At 37.1% G+C, this 22,571-nt stretch overlaps 1 protein-coding gene across 1 annotated transcript in view; it reads left to right on the plus strand.

Annotated features, from left to right (window-relative positions):
• The window catches only part of adam11 (ADAM metallopeptidase domain 11), a 64,469-nt gene that overhangs the window by 23,780 nt on the left and 18,118 nt on the right, over positions 1-22,571 (plus strand). Inside the window, exons 6-14 of the mRNA XM_016239957.1 lie at positions 5,173-5,236; positions 12,079-12,139; positions 12,487-12,593; positions 17,562-17,636; positions 17,728-17,799; positions 17,906-18,072; positions 19,065-19,149; positions 21,510-21,600; positions 21,705-21,756. Of these exons, the coding sequence (XP_016095443.1) occupies positions 5,173-5,236; positions 12,079-12,139; positions 12,487-12,593; positions 17,562-17,636; positions 17,728-17,799; positions 17,906-18,072; positions 19,065-19,149; positions 21,510-21,600; positions 21,705-21,756 (774 nt within the window). The remainder of the gene's footprint in view (positions 1-5,172; positions 5,237-12,078; positions 12,140-12,486; positions 12,594-17,561; positions 17,637-17,727; positions 17,800-17,905; positions 18,073-19,064; positions 19,150-21,509; positions 21,601-21,704; positions 21,757-22,571) is intronic.

The raw sequence follows: 22,571 nt of genomic DNA on the forward strand, positions 1-22,571 counted from the left end.
CATAATTACTGATTATAATGACTTACTGGCATACTGTCTTTTTACGCGTTGCGTTGCATTGCATCGCGCCGCGTAAACATAAACCCTGTCTGCATTTGTGATCAGAGAAATGACAAACAACAAGTGCTACTCTACTGCCCAAAACTCGCGTTTGAATCATCAGTGGCAAATCCTTTAAATGAAAACGTACTTGCAGACTGAGTCAGAACTGCCGGCATTGTAGTCTACTCTTCCGGGATCAGTAAAACAGTCCTCCATAAAAAGTGCTGCGCACATCTGGATATTTGGGTTAAACTGTTCTGGAACAGTGTTGTAAATACAACTTAACCACTGATTTGTAGTCGTGTCCTCGTTTGGAAGACCAAACAAAGTAGTTTCACTTTCACAACGAAAAACACAGCGGCCTAGCGTGAGCGGAAGCCCCGGCTTAGCGTGAGCTGAGGCCGGGCTAGAGTTAGCAGAGATGGCGGGGTCGAGAACGACACGCCCGGCGGATCCGACAAAGGAGCGGCAACCACATGTGACGACCTCGGCTGGACTCCGCTTCGTCCACGGTGAAAGCCGATCCGGCGATCCACAGCACTAAGTTGATGTATTCCCTCAGCAACCAGCACAGATCAGCTCTAGGCATGATGAAGCGGATATCGTCCTCTTTTGGAAGACCAAAGTAGTTTCGCTTTCACAACGAAGCACACAGAGTCTTCACGAAATGGCGGCAGCGGCAACAATACTACAGTGAGAATAAAAGTTATGCCTTCTTTCTTTGCGTGAACATTTGGGCGGCGTTATGTAAATCTTCCCACATAGTGAGGTAGATATGTGGGGGTGTGTTAGAACGAGCCGTTTTAGGTAGGCGTGGCTGACTCTTAACTTTTATAAAGAATATCTCTTTGGATTTGAGACTTTAGTCTTTGCAACTTTACAGATCTTCTTTATGCACCAAGAGCTTGTAACACTCCAAAGAGAAAGGACAAATTGAAATCGCATCATATGACCCCTTTAAGTAACTTTTACAAACAAAACTAGTAAGACTGATTCATATGAAATATTTTTTTGCGTGATCAAGTGTTTTAACCAATAAATATCTCTTGTCTTACATTTATATCCATTTATTTTCAACACACCTGCACCACATTTAAAAAAATAACCCACTTATATTTTTCCTCCCCAAACAATGGCAATAACTTTGTAATACTTTTAATTAATGTTTGAAAATATTTATAATGCTATATACATCATTAGTGTAACGTGGGGTTTGGGTTTTGTTTCTTGTTCATTGTTTTCATGTCTTTTATTTTGTAGTTTGGCCACTGTCATGTTCTGTCAAGTGAGTCCCTTGTCTGTGTGTTATGTTCTGATTGGTTCCTTGGTTCATGTGTCATGTTACCCTCATTGTTTGATATAAATAGCCCTCATGTTGCCTTTGTTCTTTGTCTATCTTTGATGTTGTATCTCTGCTGTCGGTGAATCTGTTTATGCCAAGTCAAGTCTGTTCATGCTAAGTCAAGTCTGTTCAAGTCAAGTCAAGTCTTTTGGATTATTTTTTGTCTTTGTGTAAATAAACTGCACTTAGGTTCTCACTTCAACTCGCCTTCAGTGGACCATTCATTATTTTACAGAAAGCTAGACCAACCATGAACCCAGCAGTTGCCCTCCTTGGACTATGTCAAGGTAACCGATCCATAGAGGATTATGTTGAGGAATTGTGTTACCAGGTGGACTTTAATGACATCGCCCTCAAAGACATTTTTGGTATGGATTAACTATGAATTTACTGCGGGGATTGCGGATGAGGAACCCTGCTATTCCCCAGTATTTCCTGCACCAGAGCATTTTCATGTCCCAACTGTCATGTCTGGAGTTGCTCACGTCATGCCTGCAGCTCCAGGGCCTGCTAACGTCATGCCTGCTCACATCAGGAGCGGCAACCACATGTGACGACCCCGGCTGGACTCCGCTTCGTCCACGGTGAAAGCCGATCCGGCGATCCACAGCACTAAGTTGATGTATTCCCTCAGCAACCAGCACAGATCAGTTCTAGGCATGATGAAGCGGATATCGTCCTCTTTTGGAAGACCAAAGTAGTTTCGCTTTCACAACGAAGCACACAGAGTCTTCACGAAATGGCGGCAGCGGCAACAATACTACAGTGAGAATAAAAGTTATGCCTTCTTTCTTTGCGTGAACATTTGGGCGGCGTTATGCAAATCTTCCCACATAGTGAGGTAGATATGTGGGGGTGTGTTAGAACGAGCCGTTTTAGGTAGGCGTGGCTGACTCTTAACTTTTATAAAGAATATAAAAGCTAGACCAGCTCCAGGGCCTGCTAACGTCATGCCTGCTCACATCATGTCTGCTGCTCCAGGGCCTGCTAACATCATGTCTGCTACTCCAGAGCCTGCTCACATCATGCCTGCTGCTCCAGGGCCAGCTCACGTCATGCCTGCCAAACCAAAGCCAGCTACTCCAGGGCCTGCTAATGTCATGTCTGCTGCTCCAGGGCCTGCTCACATCACGTCTGCTATGCCAAAGCCTGCTCTCGTCATGCCGGCCGGCCACTCAAGAGCCTCGTTACAAGATGGCCGCAAACCCAGAGTCTCCTCGCAAGATGGCCGCCACGCCTGAGTCCCTGGCCAAGATGGCCACCACGCCTGAGTCCCCGGCCAAGATGGCCACCACGCCTGAGTCCCCGGCCAAGATGGCCACCACGCCTGAGTCCCCGGCCAAGATAGCCGCCATGCCAGAGTCTTGTCATGCCACAGATATCATGCAAGTTTTGCCTAAGGATTTTTTTGGGGGGGGGCTATAGTACCCAAGGTCCTGCGGATGCGAAGCTTGGGCCAGGACTGAAAGGACCGATTGCCAGTGTGATGGACCCGCCTCCAGGAGAGGCCTCTCCTGTCCACGAGTCTGCTCCAGAGGCCTCTCCTGTCCACGAGTCTTCTCCAGAGGCCTCTCCTGTCCACGAGTCTTCTCCAGAGGCTGCTCCAGAGGCCTCTCCTGTCCACGAGTCTTCTCCAGAGGCCTCTCCTGTCCACGAGTCTGCTCCAGAGGCCTCTCCTGTCCACGAGTCTTCTCCAGAGGCCTCTCATTTCCACGAATCCGCTCCAGTGCCTCCAGAGGTGGCGGTGTCCACTGCAGAACCTCCCAAGGCAGTGGCGCCCACTTATGAACTCACAGTCTGCCAGGTCACAGCCTTGGAGGCCATTCACAAACTCACAGACTGTCCTGTCACGGCCAAGTAAGCTATTCAAGAACCCTCTGCCTGCTCTGTGACAGTCAAGTGGTTTATCCATGTCTCTGCTCCACCCTGCCTTCCTGCTCTGCCGGCACCACCCTGCCTTCCTGCTCCACCGGCTCTGACCTGGTGGTCTCCTGGGCCACTGCTTCATAGTCTGCCACTGCTCCATGGCCCAGGCCCTCTACTGTTCCACAGTCTGCCATTGCTCCATGGTCTAGGCCGTCCACTGTTCCACAGTCTGCCACTGCTCCATGCCCCAGGCCCTCCACTGCTTCACTGTCTGCCACTGCTCCATGGCCCAGGTCCTCCAGTGCTACACTGTCTGCCACTGCTCCATGCCCCAGGCCCTCCACTGCTTCACTGTCTGCCACTGCTCCACGGCCCAAGTCCTCCAGTGTTTCACAGTTTTCCATTGTTCCACGGTCCATGTCATGATTTAGGTCCTGTTCCCCTTCACGGGCCTGGCCCTCCATCCCTCCCCCTGTTTCGCCTCCGCTCTACTACCCTCCTGGACTTGGGTTTTGTTTGGTCTGAAGTCTGGTGTCACATATAACATGTGTGGGGTTTGGTTTCTTGTTCATTGTTTTCATGTATTTTATTTTGCAGTTTTGCCACAGTCATGTTCTGTCAAGTGATTCCCTTGTCTGTGTGTTATGTTCTGATTGGTTCCTTGGTTCATGTGTCATGTTCTCATTAGTTGGTTCTTGTCATGTGACCCTCATTGTTTGATATATATAGCCCTCATGCTGCCTCATGCAGCGATCCACAAATGCGTGCAGCGATCTACAAATGTACAGGATGAGATTCACAAATGAATGGCAGGCAAAGTTGTGTTTGTGACATAAAAATGTATTTGTGAATATGTTTTTTATTTGCAAATCTTTTTTATTTATTTGTGAATTTAATTAATGTTTGTGAAACTCTGAGATTTATTTGTGGATCTCATTCTATTTATTTGTCAATATGTTTAATTTTTTGTAAATCTCTTTACATTTATTTGTGGATCATCATCTATTTATTTGGAATAATGCAACAATTCTACCCCCATAGTTTAGGGGTAGGGTCAAGGGACAGTATGTACAGTTTGTACAGTGTAAAAATTGTCAGTGCTCAGACCATACGCCGCACACTGCATCAAATTGGTCTGCATGGCTGTCGTCCCAGAAGGAAGCCTCTTCTAAAGATGATGCACAAGAAAGCCCGCAAACAGTTTGCTGAAGACAAGCAGACTAAGGACATGGATTACTGGAACCATGTCCTGTGGTCTGATGAGACCAAGATAAACTTATTTGGTATATATATTTATATAAATTGAGAACTATTTATGGTTAATAAGTTGTTAACAAACCATTATCTAACTCCTTACATATGTGCTAATTAAACAATAATAATTTGGTTAATTACAGTGACAATAAATGAAGAACTCACTATTTGTAGTCTATTAATGTATTAACTACAGTTAATACATTACTGAACTATGAATTAACTATAAACTAATAGTTTGCAAATGATTTGTAAGTACTTTTTTAGTGTATACTTATTATAAAGTGTTACCGAATAGTGCATACATATGCATTTAACTAACTAATAATAAGCAATACATTTGTTACAGTATTTATTCATCTTTGTTAATGTTAGTTAACATTACTGTTCATTGTTGGTTCATGTTAGCTCAGATTTTTTAAATAGTATTAACAGATACAACTTTTGATATTAATAATTTATGATCTTGAAATGCTGAAATTAAAATTAACTGAAATTAATAAATGTTAGTTAGTTCATGTTAATTAATGGAGTTAAGTAATGTTAACTAATGGAACCTTTTTGTAAAGTGTTACCTAATAAATTCCTATCAAGTCTGCATTTTTTCAGCTGTATTAGGGTTGTTGTCATTGGAGTGTTTCACATTTGTGATGTTGGTGTGTCTACAGAGGGATGTTCTCAGATGGCAACTTTTCATATGGCATTGAGCCCTTGCACAACAGCAGTGATCAGGTCAGTATGCAGCTGAAATATTCATCTCTCTCAACTTTCTCTTGAGGGGAATTGTCACTCTATCTGCCTGTTGCAGTCTGGAAAAAATCACGAACAGATATACAATCCTGCCCAATGAGACACAGAAGAGACAGCGAAGCACTGAATATTAGCCAAATGCACAGAAATATCCATTACTGTGGTTGAATGACAGGTGAATCAGCAGACGTCTGTATGTGGGAAGGAGGTGAAGAGCAGAAGGAGGGATGTCAAGTGAGAAAATATGAGACAGAGCAGCTTATGCATGATATTAGACAAGCATTGCATTAAAGAATCATATTTCACTTCAATATACAGAGGAAATTTAATATAAAAAGAAGAATGCCTATTTTTAGAACAAGAAATATTATCTGACATTATTTAAAAGACAAGTAATTAATTTGTACCTTTTCATTTAGACATTAAAAATACAAAGAACTTATTTCTCTGTTCATCATAACTAACGAGACTATTCTGGGTTAAATATGGATTAAACTATGTCAATAGCATCTGTGGATTGCGGTTAATTACCAGAGAACATCATTCCATTCATCTCTCTCCTCAACAGTGATGCACTTGCGATGGAAGCCTAAAAGTCACGGCGGGTGGAGGGTGTATGAGCAGAAATGTAACACTTGTATTTTGGTTAAAACACCCTGGTTCAATTTTCGTTTTGTGCTTTCAGTTGTGATGCTGTTTGAATGGTCGTTTTGATGGCAGGGCTACTTTTTCAAGATAGAGGAATAGAGCACTGCAATGATGTATTTTTGTAGGGCAACCTGGAAGTTAGCATCACCCTGGTTCCCTCAACAAAAACCCAATAGGATTTTAACAGTAAATTATTGCAGAAAATAAACTCTGTGACTTACAAGTTTTGTTCATCATGATAATCTTCACAAACACTTACAAATTTTGAAGCATTAATACAGTCAACAGACATAAAAAAAAAAATTAAGTGCAGGCTATAAACAAACTACACCACAGTCACTTGATTTTAGCATCACCATCACGAAGCTTCCGACAACGTTTTGCAGTCTTTATTTTTTCCCAGAAAATTTGAGTTAGGATAGTTAAAAAATCACAAGGGGGTATTATTATGTATTTTAAAATACTGATGTATTTTATGTCATTGATTAAAACATGAAATATTTTCAGCTTGTGTTAACTACAGACCTTATTTCAGACACTTAACCAAAAACCTATTGAAAAAACTCATTGACTATATGACGATGGAACCGGAAGTGTTCAAATGCTAACTTGTTTCTGGGCTTTGGCCTACAAACATTTCTGTGGGAGGAGTTTGTTCCAAGACAAACAGAGCCGCTGCAAAATAACCAAGTTTAAGCATAGCTGAAGATTAATTAATTTGATGTCTTCTATTTGCGTGAATTGAATTACCTTAGAATTACTGTGACGCAACTCGTGGTGCTCTGAGAATAGCATGCCAAAGGTGTTCAGATGATAAACTGCAGAGTTAATTACTTTCCCTTCCATTGATTTCAGTATCTTTTTTTCTGAATTTTTTCCCCGTTTATCCGTATTTGTTATCTGTCTCTTCTTCACTCTCTCTCCACTCCTCTTTCACTTCTCTTAAATGGGTCATTTTCATAAAGTATTCAAAGCCACATGTAAAGTGTCTCTCTCTGTCTGGGTAGATGGGAGATTAATAATGGATAGTTGTGTAATAGCCTTACATGGTGGAACCCAGTTCATCAGCGAGCGTTTCATCTGCAAGGAAACTTTACCCAACAACAGGATACAATTCAGCCAGAAATGAGATTTACAATTACAAATTACAAATACAATATTCATAAAATTTGGTACCAAAATATATGTACCAAATAGCCTTACAGCATGAATTTTCAGCACGACTTCCCCAGGACTAGTAAGGGCGTGGCCTACTTTGCTCTAAAGGCTACAACTCTTGGAGAAAAAAAATGTCTAAGATGTTATTCTGAGTAGGAATGTAAAAATTATTGCTGATCAAACAACAGCTGGTGCTATAAATGTGGAAATATATTTTGCATGACATCTGTCTTCAGTAGGCCTACAGGCTACTTCGAAAAATAAAACAAGTGAAGTAGCAGTCTGTTGGATTTATGGGGGGGGGGGGGGGGGGGGGGTTTTGGGGGGGGGGGGGGGACTACTTATGCACTACTTATGACAAAACAAAACAGCACACATACAATAGTTGGCTAATTTTTAAAGTAAGATATTTTAAAATGTTTGGTGCATGGTTAAAAAATATCTCAGATAATGTAAAATGCTGGTAAATAAAGCTATATGTTAACATTATAAATACAGATAACTATTTTACTATAACTATTTTAGGTAACACTTTAGAATAATGGTCTGTTGTTAACAAGTAACTATGCAGGAAGTAATAGGTAGTACTACATTAACACTTAACTTAATACTATTAACTAATAGAGAAGCAAGATTAACTAAGCAGTAAGTAGTAGCAAATTTAGGACATAGGTAGTTCCTTATTAGATATTTGATAATTACTAAAAAAATATATCCATCATGCAACTACTTGCGAACTATGACCAATTCATAAAGAATAACCAATTAATTACTAATCACAACAGTAACGTCTTAAAAGTTAACAATGGGGTTCTTTGTGGAAACTAATTTTTAAAATTCATTTAAAAATGTTAATAATTAGGAAGTGATTGAATTAGCTCCAACTCCAAAAGACCAATATCTTAGTAGGCTGGGGAGGACTTTTCTTGAATATAAATAATGATGTTCTCTAGTGAAAAACATGTTAACCCCTCAGTAATTACTCACAAGTAAATTAATAAGTTAATTAACATATTTTATATCTGACATACTGTACAGTCATACATTTGTGTGAAGCACTAGTGATATGTTACCAGTAGGTCTTTTGGAGTGGGATACATTGATACACATCTGCTTTGAACTGACACGAAGCAGAGATCATAATTGTGAACTAATTCAATCATGAGCTTGTCAGCATCACTTCTTAATTATTAACATTTTTAAGTGAATTTTCATTTTTATTATTATTCTATGTTTAAGTTTGAACATCCATCCTTTGGTAAGAGTAGTAGTCACAATTTCAACCTGTAGCCGACTTATTTGGGGGATATCATATTCATAAATTAGTTTCCACAAAGAACCCAATTGTTCAATTTTAAGACGTTACTGTTGTGATTAGTAATTAATTGGTTATTCTTTATTAACTGGTCATAGTTCACAAGTAGTTCTCAATGAGGATATATATTTTTTTAGTAATGATCAAATATCTAATAAGGAACTACCTTTGTCCTTAATTTGCTACTACTTACAGATTAGTTAATCTTGCTTCTCTATTAGTTAATAGTATTAAGTTAAGTGTTAATGTAGTACTACCTATTAATTCCTGCATAGTTACTTGTTAAAAACGAACCATTATTCTAAAGTGTTACCCTATTTTATAACTATAAATATAGATAGGCTATACTTTTATAGTTCCTCTCACTCCATAACAAATCCTTTAAATTGAACGGTATTCAGAAAAATAGTATAAGTAGCTAAACATCAAGCCAAAAAAATTTTTTTGCTGAAACTGAAATGGGCGTTGGGCTCACTCTTATGCCGAGTTCACACTGCACGATTTTCAAAGACGTCGCATCACTGTTGGTTTCACACTGAACGGCTATCTGGGGTAGCATTCAGTTGTTGCTGTGTTCACACTGCACGATGGAACGACGACAGGAGGTTACACACTGCATGACTTTACAATAGGAAGAATCGCCGACAGCTCTGTCTGGTGCAGGGTTGCCAGGTTTTCGCTACAAAACCCGCCCAATTACTACTCAAAACTAGCCTGAAAATAGCCCAATTGCTTTCGAGGGGGTCCCCCAGTAAAAATTGCATTCGGGGGTAAAATACAAATTTTTTGGGCGGGATTCTGCTGGTACAATTCACATTCCAGGGCCTAAATATCATGTTATTGGGGTCGCTTCAACCTGCTGACATAAAAAACAATTGGCAACACTGGTCCGCAAACTACGTTTCATAAAACTCCTCCCCGAACTTCCCGCTGCCCTGTATCTTGGTCTCTCATTGGCTGAAGGTCATCGCCGATGTGTTTTTCAGTCAGAACTCATTTCACACAGCGTGACTGTGAATCGCCGACGGCTCCAGATATTTAGCATGCCAAATATTTCATGGGCATCGGCGATGCGTCGGCGATTCCCTCAGATCGCGTCTTTGATAATTTACACTGCGTGTGCGTGTGTGAACTCGGCATTACTCGGCACGAATCCACTCAACAATTTCCATCATGACATATTTGGACGCTAAACTATTATTTATTATGTTTTGAACCTTATTTATTTTGGTAATGAACAGGCTGCAATGTCAAGTATACTAGAACTGATATGTTGTGTGTGTGTGTGCGTGTGCGCACGCGCACGTGAGGCGCCTGCGCAATCACTTGAATTTGTTCCTTATTACAGCAGAAACGAAGAGTGAGACATCATGTGAAACTATAAAGGGTCTACTTTTATTTGTGTACAGTCACAATAACAACAAAACACCATGCTTTTCAAAATAAAGAAAAACATATTTTTGATGGCTTTCTGCCGTCTTGATTTCCTTTCTGTGAACTTGTTGCAAATTAGACAAATGGACAGAAACATAGAAATTGTCGCTTTTTTTTTTTGTATTGTTAATTAAGTCAAACATATTTCACGTATAGGGCTATTTATTAATTTAATATATGTGATTTTATTCATTTTTCTCCGTTCATAGAATTGCTTATATTTATTTCAGCTTTATTTTAATGAACAAAAATGTTTTTAATAGTTTTAGTTAACTATTACAGTTAGTAGGGTACAACAGGGCTAAAGGCCCACCTTAAGAAAACGTACTATTCACTGCGCCTAAAATGTATAATTGCAGAAAAAAATACGTTGTATTGATTTTTAATAGAGCAACAGATTTTGTGTGAAAATAAATCATTCAAGTTGTTTATTTTGTTTAAAAATCTTATAAATGTATGAGGTGGCAAGAGGGGCCTTTTACCCCACACACAGGGTAAAAGGCCCACGGTATTGATACAAATACTTTTAAAATAATGTCTAAGTTAATACTTGTTCAAAACAATCACTTTAGCAAAGTTTGTACTATTTTCTGCTTACTTTGAAAAATATATTTTAAAATACAGAAAGAAAATCATTTTAATAAGTAAAGATTCTGAAAGTACTGAAGGAGATCCAATAATAATTGAATATATATTTACAGTAGTAACAACAAATTATATTTTATTATATGATATGATTATTCATTCTTTTACATATTCTTTCATTATTTAAAAACTGTTGCTTTAATTATCTTAAACAAAACTGAAAATCATAAAGAAGACCTTGGTCTGAAAATATATGCATTAATTTGAGCGATTCTCATTTGCTACTTAAATCTACAACATTTTAAAAAACATCAAATATTAGATCAAGTAAGCACAGAATCAATTTTGCGCTGCAGCGTGCGATCACGTCAAGGATCAGACAAATATACACGTGCATCTTGAAAAGGGAATGTTTTGGAAAGTGCTATGCCACGTTTTTGTGCTATCTAGTGGTTTAGATAAAAATTATATCAAAGGCGCCTTTTACCCCGGGACTTAGCCACGTTGTACCCTACACTTTCAATTTTCCAGCTGTTTCAAACCACAAATATTCACTAATTATTTAATGCCTGTTTGGGACAAAATTTCAGCCAGGTCTGGAGTTCCAATGTAGGCCTATCTTTTGTGTGTAAATTCTGCACTTTTTTATCGGTTTCATTTTGATAAACATGACACAATACACTATACCATTAATATATCATGAAAAGAGTTTGTAACACTGTTAAAGCACGACATGAAATACAGTGAGTCTGATTAATCTTGAATTAGCTGTCCTCATCAGAGTTCGTGCAGCCACCCTGGAGAAACTGCGATGACCATAATGAACCCGTCTGCTTGCGAATCGCTCTTGTGGTAGCCTACTTTTATGGTATACATTGCTTCAAGTCAGACGATAAGCGCAAAACGAATACAACTTTATGTGGTCAGAAGGTGCGCATGCACCCATGCTCCTCCAATTAATTATCCATTAACAGTTTCCGTAATTATTTATTGCAAAATATGGGCTTAAAAGTCCTGATGTCCTTGAATAAAGTCCTTATTTGATGAAACTTGATACACATAGACACTAGGGCATTCTGAGAATTCAAGACAATTTAATTGAAGGTGCATCACAACAACAACAAAAACACTGTAACTGTTTGAACAAGGATGTTGAAATTTACATGCATTTTCTATGTTAGACGACATGCTTACATATAGCTACTAACCTAGCAGGTAATACTGTACATTTATTTGTGAGTGGCTGATTATTATGAAATTTGGCAGATATGTAGATATAAGGTAGCGCTATAAAAAGCATGTGACCCTGTGACCCAATAATGACTAATTATCATATCACTGTGAGTGCAATGTAAAAAATTAACTTCAACATGGAACAGGATACAGAGGAAACATTTCAAATGTCTCTCATTTCTGATGCTAGGGGGTGCTATAACTTCAATAAACCTCTAAACCTTTGCTATGTTTGTTTACATTTAGCACTAGCAGCTTGTTTTCTTTCAATTTTATTTATAATTTTTACTTTACTAAACTGTTTGGACACCAGTAATTGTCGATGGTGGCTATTTGAAATCTTACTAGAATAACTCGTCATTAATGTCAAGTTAAACATAGGTGACTGCATGTGATACACTTTCTGCTCTTTATGTCAGACTAACAAGACTTCCATTTTTCTGCCACACAGGATGCAAATACTCATGTTGTATACAGAATGGCAGATATCCGACTGAGGCCACTTTCCTCAGGTAAGACACAGATTCCTCTCGCATGACAAATATTGTAAATTGACCCTCATGTCATTTCAAAATTGTATCACTGTCTTTTAAGGGGTCACCACACATCATGTATTGGCTTTTATGAACAGACAGTCTCTGTCTTATATGATCTATACCCAAGTGGTTTTCTTCATCATTCAGACCCTGTCTGCTTTTACATCCTTCCAGATTTCTCTCTTTCTCCGTCTTCTGCATACTGATTTTCTGTATGGATAATTTTTCAGTAGTACACATCTTTATCGATCCACTGAAAGCTGACGAATGGGAACTTTTTGTTCGGGATGGTTTTCATCCGTATATGGCTTCTTCTCTTCCAGGAAGCACCAGGAACAGCAGTGACTCTGTCATTAACAATGACTATCCCGTTTCTATGGAGACGAACGAGCCGGAGCTCACAGATGGGCTGAGACGGGCAAAAAGACAGGTGAGAGTTTTTATTTTTGACATGAGTTGATTTATCATTTTTTCTTGAAGATTAGTCATGCACAACAGGCTGCCGAAAAGGGCACCTAGAAATCAATTTCAACTAAAGGAGGGCCAAGGTAAAGGTTTTGTACCGGTTTAATCTGGTACAAAAGGTTTACTCTAACTGGGCCCTGCATGTGTACATCAGAGGTTAGAATTACTGGTCTCACTTATATTAGCTGTCTTTCACTACAAATACACTTTCACTACTGGTCAAAAGTTAATTAAGCTAATTAGTAAAAACAGTAATATTGTGAAATATTTTAACAATTTATACAATTTAAAATAACCGTATTCTATTTTAAAATGTAATTTATTCATGTGATTCATTACTCCAGTCTTCAGTGTCACATGATACTGAAATTATTCTAATATCGAATTTGCTGCTCTTATAATTATCTTATTAACTTAATATTATAAATGTTAAAAACAGTTTTGCAGTTTCATATTTTTATGGTAACTGGATAAAACACTGAATTTCTTTTCTTTCTTTCTTTCTTTCTTTTTTACTTTTATTTAAATCGTACTTCAAACTTTTAAATGGTAGTGTGTCACAACAACAGCAAAAACAACAACAAAATATATTTTTTCAAAAGTTTTCAAAACTGATAATAGTAAGAAATGTTTCTTGAGCACCAAGCTCAAGAAGACTGAAGACTGGAGTTATGGCTGTTGAAAATTCATTTTTGCAACCACAGGAATCCATTGCTTTTTAAAGTATATTCAAATAGAAAACAGTTTGTTTAAATTGTAATAATATGTTATGATATTACAGGTTTTATTAGTCAAAGAAATAAAGCCTTGGTGACATAAAAGCCTTTTTCAAAAACAAAACAAAAAAAATAACGGCCGTCAAAATTTAACTGGTTATTCACTCTCAAATCAGATTTTGGTGGTATCAGAAGGTTACTGACTAACTCACGTCTTTTATAAAGCATATATTTTGTTGTAAATTCAAAATAGAGCTTACTCCAAAATGAATGACAGTCCCTGATCTCTTGCTTTTTAATGGAATAGAGCTTCAATTGTGGAACAAAAATTCTAAAGTCATTTTTTAATATAACATAAAAAATATTTTACCATAAAACACAAAGCCACAACCATTTTTCTACTTCAATCCTAAGGGTGATAACTTTGAGTTTTATCATTGAATCATTTAAGACAAGTGAAATTACTGAAAGTCTACCAGGAAAAACTTTCACAATATGCACACATTCAAACTTGATCTTTTACCATGCTAAAAACCTCTATGTTAATGTTTCTTTGTCTTCGCTTGTTAAATTCACAATTAGCAATTACATTTTGTGAAGAATAATGTATATGACATTCAAAATGGCAACATTTTGTTACAGTACACAGTCGGCAAATAAATATTGCTGGATTCAGCGGTCATGTTCAGTTGCTTACATCTTATCTCACATTCTTTAGCTATTAAAAGTGCCGCAGTAGAATTCCTGCTCGGTTTCTGTAACGGAGGCGACGAGACGTGCGGATCCATTTGCAGGCTTTTATTAAACAGAGATGGGTCAAACAGTGGCAAACAGGTACATTTCAGGCAAGACAAAGAGTATTCCTAGGGCAAGCGTGGGTCTACGATCGGCGAACAATATCCAGAGGGCTTGACACGAGGGGTTATCCAATAACACAAGCAATATTCCAGGTAAGGTGCAAACACAGTCTGAAACAGCAGACAAAGGGTTAATCCAAGATACACAGGTAGAAGATCAGGAAACAACAAGGCAACAAGGCAACACGAAATGACTAGACTTAGGATAGAACTAGAAACGGAAATTTGGAATAGCTCCGTAATGTAGCTATCGTTAGAAGAGTGATATACGCTAAACAATACTTGGTGACTTTAGCAGGATCTGAGCGGGTGTTATTTAGTATGTGTAATAGCTTTCAGGTGAGCGTGTGATTGGTTACAGCTGTGTGCAATCAGTGCAATGGATGATGGGAAATGCAGTCCAGGGTGATGTGTGGTGTGAGATTCAGTATAATGGGAGATCGACCTCTGGTGGCAATCAGACGGAAGGCCACGGACCGGATTCGTGACAGTTTCTGTGAACACTCAGCCCTCACATTCTTTGATTTGATTGGTCATCTGAATCATTTTCATATTGCAGTTACACTGTGCTGAGCATGAACATGCTAAATATATTAAAATTATTTTGAGGGAGACTGAAATTACTAAGGCTAGCCTAGTTACGACCATCCCCACCCAAAATATAATTTCAGAATTATTGATGGCAAAATGATACCCATAAAGTGATTGGACAGAGCGCTAGACAAGACAAACCACAACTCAAACATGACTGAACTATAGTTATTAGCACAGATCATCCACATCATAGATTTGAAAAAGGCTAAAAAATAAGTATGTAAAGCTGTGGAAAGGTAGGAAGGTAGAGGTTGGGAAAAGGGGAGGGAACAGTAAATAAAACAGGGCTACAACTCACTCAGTATGCAGGTGAATGAATATTAAAATTGGGTGGAGACAAAAACAACAGAGTTGGGGCCACTTTGCTCTATTTTAAAAATATAACCCTATGACAACAAACTCCTAAAACTCCCCATCTTTATCGCTAGGGGCGTAATACAATCAACTGTCATGAACAAATCAAATGAGCTTTTAAGATCTGTAGTGACAAATGTCAATGCTACTGGATGAGGAAGAACATTTAAAAGACCTTTCACAATATCTTCATCATTTATGAGTACTAAATGACACATGGGTTTAACACACGTGAAACCGTAAGAATAAAGACAGTTACTTTTCTGTCCATTATTATTTACATTTTTTATTTCACATTGTCTATGACTGTGTTTTAGTGTCATGAAAATAAATAAATTTAAGATTATGAGATGAAAGTCATAATTCTTTGAGAAAAAAGTCAAAATTCCAAGAATAAAGTTGTAGCAATACGATATTAAAGTCGTAATATTTGGAGAATAAAATAGTATATTGCATGATGAAATTTTATTCATTTAATTACACTAAATTACATTCAATTGTGAAAATTCCAACTACTCCACAAAAATCACATGTATTTAACATTAAAAACAGTAATAAAAATTTTCTAAAGGTTGAAGTGGGCTCTAACTTGGTTAACTGACTGATTTATGAGAATAATAAAACAAATGTTGGCAAAGTTATACCATTGTTCCTTTAGTGTGTATTTCTTACTTTTAAATTCATTCCAGCTCCTTTCCATCTGTCTTAGAAGAAAGGCAGTGAGGCCCAGTGGCCTACCCACCTAATATGGTCAAATTAAAGAGAATAACCTTAATAATTTACTTTTATTTTACAAGCTCTGCTTCCTCTTTATTATCCAGAGCTGCAGTGCCGAGCAGCATTGCTGTCATCGTTATCACTTTGAGGATCAAAGAGCACCCTTTGATTGGTGAATGTTCCTGAAGCAAAGCTAAATATAATTAAATAATATTTAATTATATAGATAATTAACTAAGAGAAAAATCTTTGGTTAGGTAAATGACAGGTATTTTTAACACTACATTAAAAGCTGTAGGCCATAATGATACTATACAACAGTGAATGACTGACATTTCAGCACTTAATGAACAGACAGCGACTTAAGTAGCACTTAAGAGCATTCATGTAAAGTGCATTTTAGGGAAATGTAAAAAAGGAACAAACGTTTGTAACCTCGCACATAAAAACCCTTTTCCCATTGGGAAATGCCACCGGATTGCTGTGTTATACTGCAGCTAAATGGATTCCCTTTCAGTTCCACTTCTGTTCATCACTACAGAAGCCGTTTGCCGGAAATCATTTTACCCCAAATTTGTAATTTTTACCTTTTTTACTTAAAAATAAAAACTATATTTTTGCTCCACAAATCATAAAAACATTAATGTGTCCACAAATATGTTAATACCAAAGAAACACAATAACATTTGCTATTCAACATATATGACAGATTTAATATTACAGATTTCAAGAGACTCCAAATTAGTTCATATAACCTGAAAATTGTTTTGGCTGACTAAATCTCATGTTAATATTTAAATTAAATGACAAAGCTAAGAAAATATAGCTATTCATTAAATGTGATGAGATTTTTTGCAATCATCATGCTCCACATTTCAATATTTTGGATTGCAACTTTTAAAAGCATTAAAATGGTAATTAATCAAACTAGTTTAAATAATTTGATAAAAGAATAATATGTTTCCAGATTTTTTAAACATTTTTCATTAAAACATTTCCATCACAACATGAACTTCACACAGGCTGTATCATTGAACATTGATCATCATTACACAAACATGTCACAGGGACATCTGAGGCTACACACAGAAAGTGTTTTTGTTGTTGTTTTGCAAAAACAACACAAAAAATTCAATTCGAGAGAGTTTTAATTTTCTTGATGATTAGCTTCTTTAAGACTTGAGACTCTTAAGACCAAATAATCAGTGAGAGCACCTGCCCTGAAAAAAGTTGTCATTTTTGAACATTCTAAAATATAAAAAAGCAGTACTATGGTCAAAGAGATCCATCTAGTGTATGTTTACGTAGGAATACAACTGAAAAACAGCAGAAATACTTTCAGTGTGAATGATGGCCAGTATCATGATTAGTATCACGTTTTTTACTGACTGATGAACCGTGTCAAATGTTTCAGTGCAAGTCGATTCACCGCTTTGAAAACTTGTTTGGCTAATTCACTAAAAAGAAAGAATCAACTCAAAAGAATGATTCATTTCTGAATGAATGGCATCGTCCGTTTAGTCGACAGATGTATGGGATACACATAATATTACTGAAATGTTTACAGGGAAAAAGTGTTTCAGATACAGCCTTGCAACTGCAGGCGCCACTGACATGTAACATTCTGTCGTGTTCCTTCAACACTTTAAAGACATTGGCTTGCTTAAAGCTGTGACTCCATGTGTCTCCCTACAGGTTCGGAGGGGTCCGCGCACAGTTCAGAGTGAAACAAAGTATGTAGAGTTACTAGTGGTCAATGATTACGAACTGGTAAGATCTCCTGATAGTTTATTTACTTATTACTTATTATTTTCTGTGTTTTTCTTGTGTGTAATTTATGTCTTGATGTTTCTCTTTGTAGTTTGTACAGATGCGAAGATCGTCCCCTCAGACGAGGAACTTTGCCAAAGCTGTAGTAAACATGGCTGATGCAGTACGTCCTGAAGTTTGACAGACACATTCACCGTTTTTTCTCATGATGTTGTCTTTAAGTACTGTAGCAATTTTTATACTTAACAAAACATCCTATTAAATTCCAGATTTACAAGGAGCAGCTGAACACTAGAATAGTGCTTGTTGCCATGGAGACATGGTCAACTCAGAACATGGTTTCTGTTGGCGACGATCCTTTGGTGACCCTGCGTGACTTTATGAAATACAGGAAGGAGAATATCAAAGAGAAGAGTGATGCAGCTCACCTGCTTTCGTATGTTATGTTTCCTTCTACATACAGATGACACACTCTTTACAGGCTCGGTCACTGCATTAGACACATGCAGTACAAATATATTGAATGTAAATATCAATTCAATATAATTAACTCAGTGTTCTAACCAAACACAACGCGATAAGATTCCAGCGACAAGCAATTTTTCTGTCAACAACCAGACATGACACGGATATGAGACACGACAAAATCAGTCAATATCATAGCCAATCAGAAGAGCGGGTGGGCAGGCTTTCTCTGCAAGCACACTGAACTCCAAAAAAATTGATAAGTACATATCTAATTCATAAATATTAAACAATTTTAACATTATTCAAATAAATGATACAATCTTTGTTATGGAACACATTTTGTTTATTTTGATTTCATAGTCGCTTTCATAGTTGCTCAAGTCCAGTGTCGCTTTTAGTATGGCTATAAAAGTCACGTCAAGTGATATTCACACTCATATTAGACACTTAACATTACATAAAGCCCATAATCAGTGCCTGAGATTATCATTGTCATAGTTTGTATGCTGTTGTTCCAGTTGCGGCCTCAGATTAAGATTAAGGAAGATATACTTTTTATCGCGTGTCGCAGTGCTGAGTCACATCTGGTTAGGACACGGTGTTAAGCCCCATGAAATTGAGTTCATGTTTGTTAGCCATCTATATGGTAGTGTACCTCATGAAGTATTTAAAATCTTTCTTGTCCTGGAAAATGGACTGAAAATATTAATTGAATCAGTTTTTGTCCAATAAAATGCTCTTCTATGTCCTTGCCCCTAAAAACTCTTGTTTCAATTGGAAATGCATCAATGGAGGAAAGAAAATGTTGTAATTTAGTTAAACCATTTCATGGGGCCTTATGCAATGCACTTGCATCACACCAGTGGAACTGCAATTTAATATTAATTATGACTTTCGTGATAACCAACTCTGTAAAAAGTTTAAAACCTGAAAATATTTGGGGTATTATTTTGCCCGTAGGGGACGCACATTTCAAAGCAGAAGCAGTGGCACTGCCTACATCGAGGGCATCTGCACACCAACACGAGGAGGAGGAGTCAATGAGGTGAGAGCTAAGTGGCTAAAGCTCAGAACTGCCAAATAGCAAAAAGCAACAAACAATGAGCCATCACCATTTTGCCCTTGAGTCACTTTGTGAATGTGAATTGACCCTATTTTTTCATTATAAATTACTGGTGTTCCAAAGAAATACAAATTGTCTTCATAAATCAAATCACATCAAATAACTCAATTAATAACTTAAAGTAAACATCAAGGTCTGTTAATTTTCAACAAACAAGTGCAGAAGTATTTCAGAAAGGAGCAAGTTCAGCAACTGACTAAATATGGCTCCGTTCTGGGACTGAACAGCCATTTTTGTTTTTGTTTTAATGTCCAATTCATTGACTTTCCCCCATCCCAGCTTAATTTGCAGAAACAGTTATAATTCATCCATTGGGCAGATGATTTCCCCAAGAAATGCATTCACTGTTCAAAACTGGCTCAAGCAGTGGTGCCATTTGGGGTGGAATTACAGTACTGCTTAAGGTTTCAGAGTGTTCATTTTCAGTGGGATTTTCGACATTATCAGTATAAATCCTTATCAGTTCTTGTTTTAAGTGTAAAATTAAAATAACCTGCAATTATTGTTAAAACCAACAATAATGATTTTCTTTTTGATTACATAAAAATGGCAATATACAGTCACAGTTAGACGTGCACAATGCACCTTTGGCAGCTGTGTTGCCTGATTAATGGAATAAACTTGGTCCAAGTTTCTTTTTAGAAGATGATTGGGTCAGCACTGCTTTATAACTTTAGTGATTGATTAAGGTTAGTACACTACAGACCAATTAGAACCCTGTTCATAAATGCATTATAAATAACTTTTATTTAACCCTTGTGTGGCCTTCGGTCACTTCGGTCAAAAATCGTAGCTTCACCAGAATGATACGAAACTTGATGACTTTTATGGCACTTGGTATGTGAACACACAAAAAAAATTAGGGTATGATTCGAAAAAGCTAAGTGGTCGTAAAAAAAATAGTCTCACTCATGGTCTTCGGTCAAAAATGACTGACCATAGGAAATACAAATCCAATCTACAAATCCCCCACAACGCAGAAAAAAATTGGTGGTGAAATGAAGGGGTGAAACTCTAAAACATCTAGATTGCAAAATCAACACACCAACTCACACACGCGCGGACACACACACACCTATGAACTGGTGTGACTGCAACACTGCAACTATGTCAAATAAAATCAATAATTCAACTACAATGCAATAAAAAAGAGGACAGCAAGGAAGGGGTTACCCTCTAAAACATCAAGAGTGTAAAACAGATACATCCACTCACACACACTTACTTACACACACTCACAGACACACACATACTAAAATTGGTATGGCTATAAATAAGAGGTTAAAATCAGACCAGACCCAGAAGGATTAAGCTCTGATAAAGCATTCCTGTTCATTTTTGTTACATTTTTATCGAATTTTAATGTTTTGTGTAACAAAATGCTTTCTGTGTTCAGGTTTGAATGTAGTAATAATAATGCAAAAACCTACACTTCAAATCAACATTTAAAACAACAAAAAATATAAACCTTGACAAAAAGTAGTCTTTGAGAATGCCTTAATATACATTTAAATCCACAACCTAATAAAAGTAAACAATTATGTATAAAAACAACTAGGGAATTCACAAGCCTCTCTATAGAGTCCTACACATGAATCTAGTGGTTACACCATGAAATTACAGGTTTTTCTTCTTTTTTTCTTCTTTTTTTTTGCTCTCACTAGGAGGTGCTATTCTGCCTTTACAAATTGGATTTTAAAGGCCTAGTCTCCATTTTAATCTGAAATACTGCATTAATAAAAAAAAAATTAGAAAAAAATATTTGTACTATTTTCAATGGGGAAAATTGATCATAATTATTGCATAAATATTCATTATTACCATAAAATTATCTCAAAATACAAAAGAAAAAAATATTATTGAACAAAAATATATTAGATTGATTTTACTGAAGAAAAAAAAAGTTACATTTCAGGTGTCCAGTCACTTTTGACTGCGAAGTCCATGAGTGTGACTCCCAAATGAGGAGCGCACAACAATATATTTTCATATCTTGTTTTCACAATGCAAAGACATCACAAAATGATAAAGACTTATGCTGATGTTGTTTAAACCTAACTTTGCCTATGATGTTTCCAAACTTTGGAAGGCACCATATGTACATATTTATTTTACAATTCTGCTTGCTGCTGCTAGAGGACAGTAAATACACACTTCACCTATAACCTCAGGTTTCACCAGGGGGATTATTTCTATAATACGCATACTTTCTATAATAAGTCACTTTGCATTATATCATCTGCTAAATGACTACTAACTTCCCATCTGTGTGTATATGTCAGTATGGAAACGTGGGGCCCATGGCTATAACCTTGTGTCAGAGTTTAGGACAGAACCTTGGAATGATGTGGAATAAAGATCGTGCTACTGCAGGTAGCCTTCTACTTCGTAAACCCATTCCTCCACTCTTGACGAAATATATCAAAATAAATAAGGACTGTTGTTTTAATGAATGTGTGTGTGTGTGTGTGTTGTAGGAGATTGTAAGTGTCCAGATCCATGGTTAGGCTGCATCATGGAGGATACCGGGTGAGTCAAGTTTTTGGGTCTTTGTGTGGGTGCATTTTTATTTCAACACTTATGCTGAAACGTGTACTATGCAAGTACATAAGCTGTGTCAGAAATGTTTGGCAAGTGCATTGCAAGCATGAGGCCCCATTGTACATGATGTGCTTGATGTGCATTCTTGCCAGGGTTGCGCAGAATTCAGAATTGAGGAACTGAATTGAACTGACCGTACCACAGGATGACTGGAAGAAAAATTTATTGAATTGCAATTCAAAGAAATTCAACACAATTAATGCATTCTGGAAGTGTTCTTCCACTTTGTCCACTAAAGTTGAATAATTAAATACAATGAAATTAATTGTATTTCATTCTCTCTGCCCCTAAGGCCTATGAAACCTTCAAACTTGCAAACAAGGCTGTCAGGCAAACTAAGTTTAACTTGTTTAGTTAAAATATAACAGTTATGTCAATTTCTTTGAATTTCAAATTCAATGTAATTATACTTGCATTATGTTTTCTACCTTAATTCCAATTTACTTTAAAAGCATTATCAATACACTTCTGAATGGCACACAGCCTTGCTTCTTGCATTATTGTAACCTCAGTACTCAAGTGGGTGATAGACTTTAAATGTCTTTGCCATGAAACCAGATTGTTACTCTTCAGATTGCTACACATTTGTAAGATTCAGCTTGCTCTGCAAGATTCTAATTGAACTGTTGCTTCACCGTGGAGAGTATTTTTCAAGTAATTTCAAGTCTTAATGTCTACAAAATAATTAGTTTCTGTAGCACAACTGGTGGAGCATATAGTATATTTGCAATACTAAAGTCATA

This window comes from Sinocyclocheilus grahami, unplaced genomic scaffold, assembly GCF_001515645.1.
Source record: "Sinocyclocheilus grahami isolate Dianchi unplaced genomic scaffold, SAMN03320097.WGS_v1.1 scaffold578.1, whole genome shotgun sequence".
NCBI lineage: Eukaryota > Metazoa > Chordata > Actinopteri > Cypriniformes > Cyprinidae > Sinocyclocheilus > Sinocyclocheilus grahami.